Raw genomic sequence first — 11888 nt, forward strand, 5'->3', positions numbered from 1 at the left:
CCAAATTTTCCTTTTAAGATCTGTTGTCCTCTATAACGTACGCTTTGTCCAGTCTTTTTCCCTTAAAGTTTCATCTCGATCGGAGAAATATAATTTTTACTCAATCTTGGTAATTCCATAAATCAATACAACCTATCTTTTTTTAAACGTTTATTTCCTTAGGTAGTTTGGCCCAGTTTCAATGTTTATCTTAACTGAGATACCATTGTCCCTGTCTCCATACCCTGTAACCCTAAGCTAATCGGAGAATACAATATTTGTTGGCCAAGTTTTCGAGTTCATACATCAATACAACAATTCAAACAATCAAACAAACCATTCAAATCGGGTTTAATGTTACCACTGTGATATAACCATATTGTTTTGTTCACTTTGGTCCCTTTTAAAAAAATGTTACACACGAAGGGAAATATTAGAAGAATAGTAAGGTCTGATGTAGTTCACTGATTCCAGTAAAATCAGTGATGTCAGATTGGCTCTGGAATTTATTGCTCAATTACTTGTTAATACATCGGCTACAGATTTGACCCAACTCCAAACAGTTCTTCTGTGTCTCCATCAGCAAGGGATAACTCTTGTCTTATGGCAATTTCTTAGAAATAAAGGTATTAGAGGCAATAAGGTTGATGGTACTTTAGTGAAAAGGTAATCAACACAGCCATGAAAGTCTAACAACTTCGTAAAACTGTATTGTTGCAAAGCTGTCAACATCGGAAAATGCCCTTCTTCAAAAAGAGTCTTGAAGGTTTCTTTCTTGAAGGTTTATCATCCACTTATCAAGATTATTTTTTCGGAAAAGTTTAAGGGACTATACAAATGATTGTTCTTCTTCGGAATCCTTCGAGAATTTAGCTCAAAATTTAGACAACCTTCCGCAAAGTCAGGCAAAGGGGGGCTACTGGTAGTTTTTATGATGTTTTTTAATTCTTTCGAGTTTCTGGCTTTCAATCCTGATATCTTAATTTTTCAGGACAGAAATTCATAACTGTGAAGCTACAACAGTAAATTTCATAAGAACTAGGCTAAGACCGAATATGTTTGCCCCCTCGCTATAAAATACCTGGAAAAATATATTCCAACAATTCAGACAAAATAAAATAGAATGGAATAGGATTTATTGGCTAAAATAGCACAAAAGCTAGCATAAGCGTTTCAGAACAATTACAAAGATAAAACAGATGTTAAGGGATAAACATGAAACAAAAACTCGAATCAATTAATAAAATGGAAAATAAAATAGGGGACAAAAGAGTTTTCGTACCTCTTGGTCAACATTTGGGGACACAAGTCAAGTTGGGTGTTTGGATATCTACGAGCATTGACTCTTGTATTAGGAAGGATTGGGGGATGTTCTTGAAAAGAGGGGGGAGAAAACGTCGATAGACTGTCAGAACTAAGGTACTTTTGACAAAAGTTCATGGCGAGCATGTTACGTCGTGATCCCAATGTATTTTGTGTAGCCTAGCCAAACCTTCATCGTATATAGTATAGGACGTCCCCAGTATAATTTATATTGTTCTTTTTTGAATACTTTCAATTTTAGAATATTGGTCTTCGGTCAACCTGGGTACCAGACAGGGCAAGTATATTCAAGACAGGGTCCTATATAAGAACAATAAATTATTTTAAGGTTCTGGATTGATATGGAAAACCGTTTGAAAAGGGAGAAAGATCTAAGGAGAAAACTACCAGATTTGAATAAGTGGGAAGTGGGGGACTTGTATTTAAGGTCATTGTCAAACTGTACACCAAGAAGCTTAACCGTATTTAAATTTGGTAAACCAAGTTAATTATTGATAGGGTTATATTTTCAAAAAAGGTTGAATAGCATGAAACTGCTTTTGGCTATGCTTAAGTTGAGTTTAACATAGTCAAAATCATTCTTTAAATCGTTAGTGTAACGTCCAAAGTATTAGAGGTTTTACCAAGGCTAGGGAATGTCAAATCATCCGCAAATTTAAAAGAGTTGTCAAAACTTGGTAAAACAGTTGTTGTGAAGTTGTTGTGAAACATTATTCTTGTGGTATTAGGGGATTGTAGTTTTAAATGTCTTTATTCTCCCTTTATAGGGACGATAAAATCTGGCCCTAAGGTAATTAAGTTTTGGTAGCGTGCCTTAGGCTATGACCGAACTAATGAGGCGTACCGACTGTATATGTTCGAGAGGCTAAAAATAGATCGTAGAGAGGTTGTCTAAAATACAATACTTTTATTCATTTAACATATAATATAATCGGATATATTCTGTCTACTGGGACTGGCTGTCCAAAGTAGACCAACAGTCTCAAAAAAACAACAATAATATATAAATAGATATTTAGACACTTACACTGATAAGACAAAGTTCCAAAGTATTTCTAAAACAACGGACCTGAGGTCAGTCCGGCATAAAGTTAGTATAAGATTTTTCCTTCCGATAAATTGTATATTTTATACATTTTTATCAACCACACCTTCCCACGTAATTGCTAGGAAGTGGTAATTTCTCAATTTCCCGTTAAACAGAATTTAGGAGGATATGTTCCTTATCTTAATAAAAAGTGGTATTTCAAACTTCATATTTACGTCTTATATATTTTTACTAAATTAATAATTAACTAAATTAGAAAGCTTTACCACAATACTCCCCATTTAAAGAAAAATTGTCCCAATTCTCAATATTTTACTTTTAAAACAACTTAATTTCGTTTACAGCTATTTTGTTGCCCTCTTTGGGTCATTATGTGCATATAACCTCAATGGGTTTCCTTAGGGTCATGTTTCTGGTCCAATATAGGCCATGTTCTTTTCTGTCGAAGGATTTCAATTTGAAATTCATCCTTGTTTCTCTTTTTCTCTGTCTCTAGGACTGACAATTACACTTTTTTTACCCTGTTCATATGTATCTTCTGTTGCACTTGACCTCAAGCGGCTTAAACATAATATTAGTGGTTTTGCTTAAATTAGATTTATATTAGAAAAGTTTTATGAATTTTGTGAGTTTAAATTTAATTCCCATTAATAATTTAATTTATATGTGTGATGTGGTTGATATACCGTTTATTTTTATTTTTTTCGTTTTAGAAATGCCTTGGGCAAATTACATATAACATTATTGACTTTTAAATTTTCACATATATTTTTTTCACATCTTTCAATAACATAAGCCATTTGGCTATGTAGCACATTTTCTAGGCCTAAATTAAGTTCTGTTTTTATCTCACTTTCTGACGAACTTGTAGTAAGGTCTGTATTACTGCTATAGTTTCCAAAATTTCAGTTGATTGAGTATGCGATGATAGTATAAGGATATATTTGAACTGGCTTTGAAATTTGTTACTTTCCAAAAATGCGTCAAAGAAATGATTGAGAAATGGATCCAAAAAGATGTTATGAAAAATTTGACTTCAAAAAAAAAATTAGCTTAGGCTGTATCTAAAATAAATATTCACATTAGTATACATATAAAGCATAAAATTTTACATATATAGTAGAAAGAAAACTGAATTTTTTACAGTTTAATTCTTTTAATTACTTTTTGCTCTTTTATTTACTCCAAAAATAATATATCACTTCAATCGAAATGTTATGTTTCTTGCTGGATCGTTCTTTTCAAACTTAATGCTTAACTGATTATTTTACAAAAAAATATTAATACTTTGACTCTAGGTCAAACATTTACATATAACATTACATCACTAGTTAAAATTTAAAATAAATTAAAAACAGTATATACACAAGCATTGTGTAATAAACTTACACAAGCATTGTTAAGTAACAAAACTTAGATACAACATTTATCAAAAAATACATTTGTTTAAAGTTTTAAAAGTTATTTTTAAAACACTATATAGTAATTTAAATATACACAAAGTATTTTTTTTTCCAAAGTAAATATCTCAAAATGCCACAACAAAATGTGTTATAACTCTTTTTTTTCCATTAGCAAAACAGTAAAAATGCCGATTTAATTAAAATCAAAATTATTACTATTATCATAGCGAAGAATTCGCTTCACTATATATCGCATCTTTTACTTTCATATTTATGCACTCGTAGTGCCAACTGTTGTCTGCGGTTGCAGATAAAAGTTCTTTTTTTTTAATTAATTAATTTCTTTTCGAGAGATTATGGTTTCGTGCAGACAGGGGTTCTTACATCCTTCCCTCTGGGGTTTGATGTTTCCTATAATACCAATATTTAAAAACATATATAAACAAACCCATAATCATTAAAGCAGTTAGGAAATATCCTCAAGTACAGGCTAATAGGCCTTTATAATAAGTGGTTCTTTCCACTTCCGTCAAGGTAAGTCTTTTTTTTCCGGGGAGCGATTTATTGTTCATTTCTTAGTAACACGAGTTTGCAAATATAATTACAGTTCTATGCGCTATGATGCGCAAAAAAATCATACTACGTCTATGCGCTACGCACTACGTGTGCTCAAGGGTTGTCAAAAACCTGAGACCAGTTTTTTTTTTGCATAAAACCAGGTTTAACTGTAGTAATTCACATATTCAAGGTTTATCCTTTTCTAAAAGAATATATATCTTTTTTTTTTCAAAACTACATTCAACAATAGCTAAATTTGTAGCTTGAGAATCAGTTTGAAAAAGCTTGAGAAGGAATTTTCTGACTTTTTACCTTCTTGTTGTGCCCTCACCTCAGTAATATCTATTTGGTGCTTGATCACCATAAAACGCGTCTGGTAGGTTCAACAGCAGTTTTCCTTGTGATTCTTTTCAATATAATAGGTTTATTAAGTACACGAGACACAATAATATATTATGTATATCTACACTTTTTTTATTTGTAGCTACAATCTTTTCATAGGCTCTTCCCTTTAGTAAAAAGGTGGTTCTTTTCCAAGGAATATATTCTTGTCTCCATATTTCTTTTTTTAGGTGCGGTAGTTTGTTTTTTTGTTTTTTTTTAAGACATATAAGCGAACATAACTGTTTTCGCTTTAACTTCCCAACTTTAAGTTGTCTTGCCTTAAATTTTGACTTCTACTTGTGTCCTTTTGTGACCCAATTTCTTTTATTTCACTTCCGTCTGGCTATATTTTTAACTTGAACCCTTTTCTTTTTTTTTCGATATTTCAATGGAGCCTAAGGGTTTTTTTCAAGTCTTTTCTTCTTTTTCAGTAAAATATATATATATATATTTTTTTTAAACCTATATTTATATGTTTCCTGTTCTTTTTCAATAACCTTAACAAGTTTTTATGCTGATTGCCCTTTATGATCAAATTCATTATCTAAATATTTCTAAGAGGTGGGGGGGGGGTGTCTAATTTTTTCAACTTTTTTTTTTATTATTCAAATTTTTTCTTCTAAAGTTTTTGTGTTAGAAAAGTACTGAAGTTTTTCAGCTAATTTTTTTTTTTTTGAACACTTAATTAAGTTTCGCCTTGCATTTGCTAGTTCTCATTTATTCCTTAAAATGCTATTTTTACGATATATTGGTTGCCAATTTTATCCTAGATTTAATTAATATTTTATTTGCCAAAGAAGAGAGGAAATAATTCCCTTGCAAGGCTAAATAACTTTGAATTCGGTGCTCCGTATCTGCAGTTTATTGATAAACTTGAGTCTGGGAGAATTACAAGAATGCATTTATGTTCATTACTGCGAGTTTTTTGTTGTGAAAGGTTATATTTTATTCTTAAATAAAAAGTGGATGCGTTTAGTTTCTGTTTGGGTTTGACGTCTTGGGGTTTGGATGTTTTGATTGGTAGAGGTAAAAAGAAATTGCTTAAACTAAGGATCTCCTGTGCCAATTCGTTTTCTCACATCCAATACATCGCTAGAGTGAAAATTATTATCTTGAACTACTGTGCTTTTCTTGTGACGATGGGGTTAATTTTTGGCTGTTTTTTAATGGTTTTTGTCGTTGGCTTTTACCTCCTGTTAATTTTTTTTTTTTTTTAGGTTATAATTTATTTATATTTTTTTCGCTTTTCTTGTACTTTAACTAGCAGCATTTTTGCTTTATAAGAATATAATAAGTTTTGCTTAAACCTTTATAGCGATTCTTTAAAATTTCTTTATTTTTCTTTTCACAATTTATAACTAATAAAAAAAAATATTCTCTTGGACTATAAATAATTAGAATAATATTAAAACGAGTTTGTATATGTCCGGATTCATGTAAACTCTCGCTGTATTTTCCTATTATTATTATTTTTTTTTAATTTCTTCAAAACAATTTTTTTTCCAATTTGACTGAAAATGTCAGCTCAGAGGGTCTGAGGTCAGTATCCGCTTTGAGTGAGCTTAACAATGAGAGGCTAGCAGTTGATTACCTTAACTCAAAATTTGCTAGCGTCCAATGAACCAATTTCAGTTAAATAACCTCCTTCGTTTTTCTTTTAATTATCCCCCCCGAAAGAAAAAAAATATATTTTTTCAATATACATATCAAAAGAATCGCCTTTTAATGTTGATTCTAAATATGTATAATTTATTTAGGTTCACTACACCCATTTAAAAGTTACGTGGCCTTACTTATTTTCTTTTTCTATGAAACGAAGCCTAATTCGTTTTGTCAAGTATTGACATTTCACCGCTCGCGAAGTCTTATCTCGTATTAGAAACAAAATTTTTTTTTTTGCAGGAAGCTATGATGTCACTTCCGATCGGAGCTAATAATTTGGCGTTGGAATGTGACGTTCATAATTTTTACTGGCGATATATATTTGAAGGAAAACTTGATGTTATTTATGTACCGATTAAAAAGAAAATATAGATATTTCTTTAGTGGCTTTTATACTCGTTTGATTTTTATTTAATATTTTTTTGTTATTATTGTTTTATTGAAATATTAATCTGCTGGGGGCTGCGCTTGTTCTGCCTTTCTCCGTTTCCTGGTCCGAGTTCTGGACTCCAAATTTTTGCTTTTCTTCCTTATAATATTTGCAAGTTTTCCGTTGTTTCTATAGTGTGGCTTACAAGGCTCTGAGTCTGAGTGCTGTTTTGTTGCCTCGTCAAATATCTTTAATCTTTGTTTCTCTTGATGTTTGGCCTTTTTCATAAGTCTTTTAGCGACTTGTGCTGCTGACAAAGGAACTTCTTGCTGCCCCTTTGGTTTCTTTACTGTTCTGCATAATTTTTCTCTCAACGAAGGTTTTCTTGACGATGGCCCAGGTTTAGCTATATCGATTTCTGTAGAAGAATTTTCGGTGTCACATTCTGTTAGCTCGCGTCTGGTAGATGGTGTTTGTTCCAAAAGCCATTTTTGCGCTACGGCAGTAGGTGATTCTAGTGTATGAAAATGAGATAATTCTTTGGTTTCTTCCAATTTTTCTTCCTCTTTGGATTTAACCTCTGCTTTATTATGTCTTAAACCCGTAGGTTGTGTTTGAGGCTCTTCTCTGTCGCTTTCATCGCTTGTATCCGATGAATATTGAAGTTTTCTTTTTTTTTCTAGTTTGTTGTGGAAAGTTTACAGCCAAGACTGGGCTAAATATTCCTTCTACTTTTCCCAACTGTTTTGGTCGTTATAAAGGCAATAAAATTCATACGGTTATCTGATATATACTGGTGAGATCGTGCCTTCTATTTCTTCTTCTGAAAATATAGGCTCTGTTTTCCACGGTTTTGAAAAATATCCCTTTTTCATTCTATTGTGGTGCACTATTTCTTCCTTTTTCTTATGTTGATGCTTTAAAACATATGTTAAGTTATTTGGTAGAATTGTTTTAATCCTCTAGAGTCCCTCCCATATCGGCTTTAACTTTTTTGTTCCTTCCAGATTCATTTTGTAAACCTAAACCAAATATCCTAAACAATAACTAGTTTTATTTTTGCTTGATCTGTCATATTTTGTTTTTGTTCTGTTTTCGCATCTTCAAGATTGTCTTTAACTTGTTCCATAGCTTTTTTCATTCGCATTACCATCTCCTGCTTATATTGGTCTAGGTTGTAATATATTCTGTCATTTTGTATTTCATCTAAACAAATTCTGGGATCTCTTATGTGTTGCAAAAAAATGGCTTTTCTTTAAAGGTACGTGAAAAAGCCGTATTTATTGCAAAGATTACAAACGGTAAATGTTCATCCCAATTTTCATTTTCCTCTCTTGCATGTATTCCCAGCATGTAAACTAATTCCCTATGCTTACGTTCAACCTTCCCATTAGCTGCTGCCAGGTAAGACGAGGTTAACCATCGTCTAACCCCTAGATATCCTGTAATTTCGTCTAATAATTTGGCTCTAAAACATGGCCCATTGTCGCTAAGTAAAACTCTAGGGAAAATCCCGTGTTCCAAAAATAGGCGATTGACCAAAATTTTCGCAATCTTTTTAGTCTTTTCATCTTTAATTGGAAAAGCGTATAAATATGAATTAAAATGGTCTACTTTGGTTAGTACACACCTGTTTCCTTTCCTGGAAACTGGTAAACTTCCCCTGGATCCCCAAATGTCTATTGACATTATTTCTCCTACCCCTGAAGGGGTGGGGTAAAGACCTAATTCAGCCCTAGGGGTCTTTGGTGGCGATTTTTGTTTGGCGCACTTTTGGCAGCTTTGTATAAAAGCTTTTACTTTGGAGTACATTTTTGGAAAAAAAAATTTCCCTTCAGTCTCCCCATAGTTTTTGCTTCTCCCATGTGACAGCCAATCGTTGCATGTGCCATCTGTAAAACTTCTCCTTCCAGAGATTTTAGAATTACTGGAATAATTTTTAAGTCATTTTTTCTATATTCTTGAGATGGTCTATGGTATCTTACTAGAAGATTTTTACTTTCGTCCAGATCAAAAGTATCTAAGTCCTTTAAAAAATGTTTAAAGTGCTCTGACAGATCCGTTCCTTTTGATAAAAAGGATTTCATTGCTAAACAAAAATCATCTTTATTTTGATGGTTTGAAATATTTTCATTAGACAGTATTTCTACCCCTTCCAGTTCGTTCTGGATGGTTGCTATCACATTTTCTTTCTTATCTGGATTTTGTGATAAATAGTCTGGTAAAATATTTGTACGGCCTTTTATATATATTGGAGTATATGATTATGTTTGCAGACGTAGTATCCACCGTGTCAGCCGGGGTGAAGTATTTTGCATCGTATGTAGCCAAACTAATGATTTTTGGTCGACTCGTAAAATAAATTTTTTTCCAAGTAAAAATTGTCGAAAATATTCTGTAAATACTAAAACTGCTAAACACTCCCTTTTAGCTGTCGAGTATTTTTTTTCTGCTTCCGTCAGTGACCTACTGGCGTATTGAACAATTGATTCTACTCCTTCAGAATTAATGTTTATTAATATGGCCCCTATACCGTACTCTGAAGCATCTGTTTGCAAACAGAAGTCTTGTGACAAATCTAGTAGTTTTAGTATTGGTGCCAGTAATAATTGCCTTTTTATTTCATTTAGCGCTTGTTTTGCGTCCTCTGGACATTCGAATTTGCCTGATTTTTTCAAAAGGTTCGTCAAAGGTTGTGCTATTGTGGCATAATTTTTGATATATCGTCTGAAATAGCTTAGCAACCCACAAACTGATCTGCAGCTTTTTTGATCTTTAGGAGGTTGTAAATTTTCTATGACTGTAAATTTTTCTGGATTTGGTGAAATAGTACCTTGGTTTATCAGGTGTCCAAGAAATACTAATTTTGGTACTACTATTTTTAACTTTTCTGGTTTTAATTTTAAGCCTACTTTTTCAAACTTTTCCAGTATTTTTCTAAGTCCGACCAAGTGGTCTTCCAAGTTTTCAGTAAACAGAATTACATCATCTAAATAAGCCAAGGTATCTTTTTTCCTTCCTGGTTCGTTATCTTTTAACACCAAATTCAATAGCCTACTGAAACAATTTGGACTCATTGATAAACCAAATGGCATACGTTCAAATGTGAATGTTCTCCCATCGTCTAAGATTACTGTAGCCTTATGCTTAGTTTCTGCATCTAAAGCCATTTGCCAATATCCTGCTATTAAATCAAAACTAGTGTAATATTTTGAACCCCCTAAGGAATCTAAAATCGAATCAATTCTTGGTAGCTTCATCACGTCTTTAATCGTGATGGCGTTTAGTGATCTAAAGTCTATACACAGTCTCCAGGTGTTATCTTTTTTTCTGACTATTACTAATGGAAAGCACCAATTACTAATGCCTTCTTTAATTATACCCTGATCTTCCATTTCTTTTATTTGGCTATCTAGCCATGGCTTTAAATGATAAGGTGTTTTATACGGTGACTTTTTGATAGGAGGGCCCTCTGTTGATATCTTGTTCGTGATTAAGTGAGTTAATCGGGAATCTGCTTTGTGTCTTGCAAAAGTCCATTTAAAATCCCAAAGAATATTTTCCACCCTAGTTTTTCCGTTTTCCGGTAAATGTTTTAAATCAAATAGTTGTAAAAAATCCGTTTTCGCGATTCCATACTCTTTTTGTGGTTGCGGTTTTAATAAGGATAAATTTTCGTGGCTAGAAGTGAAGTTTACGCTTAATCCTGGACTGCTTATAGATTTTATTTCTGAATTTGAAATCTTTTCTACTGATCCAAGTTCTACCTGGTTCAGTTTTATTTTATCATTACTTAGATTTGATAGTTTTAAGTATGTTATACCATTTTCAATTTTTATAACTTGATTTTCCACGAAAATCATTGGGTATTCTTTTATGGTGTACCCCCCTATCACGGCATCAATTGTTTTAATCTTTCCTTCTTTTTCATTTAATGTAGCTAGAACTTGAGCTGTCGTTCCGCATCCTATTGTGATTTTTCCGCTTTTTTTAGGTTATAATTCAAATCTTCACTTTCTCTATTTGTTGTTACACAAATTTTCCTATTACTTTCATTTGCCTGGTTTATTATGACTGTATTGGATATGGGTTCCCATACAATCCCCTATTTTCTGATGTCGTCTACTCCCAGAACGCAGAAATACGGTAGCTGAGTATATAGTATTTCGATTTCCATCATATCTTAATCTCATGCTCTGAATTAGTGTCTAGGTTCTATCGAAACTGTCAGTTTGTGGCTCTCCACTGATGTCGGGCTAGTCTTTCATCTTCTTACTCTATTTTTGATACTAGGAGGAAACCTATTAAAAACTTCCTCTCGAATTAATGATTTAGATGCGCCTGTATCTAGTAAACATGGTAAATTTTGAAAACACTCAATTTTAAAACAACGCAGAATCGGTAGATTAATATTATTTGCATTTGTATCACAACATTCTAAACTATATAGGGGTCTTTGTAAGAAAACAGCTCTGTCGACCCGTACAGGCTGGTTTCTCCGTTTAAATGCCCACTGTTTGGCAAAAAATTTATGGGATTATCCCAGTTTTCTTCAGCGCTGCTACTTTGACCCTGGGTATTGTTAACCGTTTGCTTCCTAGGCCTAAATTCAGGAATATTATTAGGTGTTTGCCAAGTATTATTTGTTCCCTGTCTTCCTAACTGTCTGTCCCCCTGCGTTCTGAATTGGTGTCTTGTCTTGTAAGTCTGGCCTTCTTTGCGTATTCTATGCCAGCAATCTGCTGCATAGTGGTTTGGTTTGTTACAATAATAGCAATAAAAATTTTTCTTAAATTGTTTGTTTGTTTCCTGGTTATTTCTAAATATTTTTGATCCGTCCTTGTTGGTTCCCCAACTATCTGTCTTTGGTGGGGGAGGGTGCCCATATTTTCTATAGTTATTAGCTGCTAATCTCTCAAGGTCGTGGAATCTGTCAGCTATCTTCTTAGACGGCGACCCTCGGCCTCCGTCGCACCTTTTTGGTTCACGATTCGGCTCCTCAAAGTTCACCCTTTTCTGTCCCCTTTCATATTTTATTTCTTGAGCTCCTGTGTTATTTATTGACATCTGGTCAAACTTTTTCATAGCCTCGTCAATTTTTACCTCTGTTTCGACTAGTATTATAGCCTGCTCTAAGTTTTCAGGTTTCTGCGATAGTATT

The 11888-nt window shown here is 33.0% G+C and overlaps 1 protein-coding gene across 1 annotated transcript in view; it reads left to right on the top strand.

Moving 5' to 3' along the window:
• LOC148953383 (brachyurin-like) overlaps positions 1-6622 on the top strand; it is a 137709-nt gene extending 131087 nt beyond the window's left edge. The window contains exon 8 of the mRNA XM_089088514.1: positions 6598-6622. Within this exon, the coding sequence (XP_088944640.1) occupies positions 6598-6607 (10 nt within the window). The 3' untranslated portion in view covers positions 6608-6622. The remainder of the gene's footprint in view (positions 1-6597) is intronic.
• Positions 6623-11888: the final 5266 nt, after the last annotated feature.

The sequence above is a fragment of the Artemia sp. Qi Xiang Cuo genome, chromosome 4 (genome assembly GCF_049724085.1).
Source record: "Artemia sp. Qi Xiang Cuo chromosome 4, ASM4972408v1, whole genome shotgun sequence".
NCBI classification, from domain to species: Eukaryota; Metazoa; Arthropoda; class Branchiopoda; order Anostraca; family Artemiidae; genus Artemia; species Artemia sp. Qi Xiang Cuo.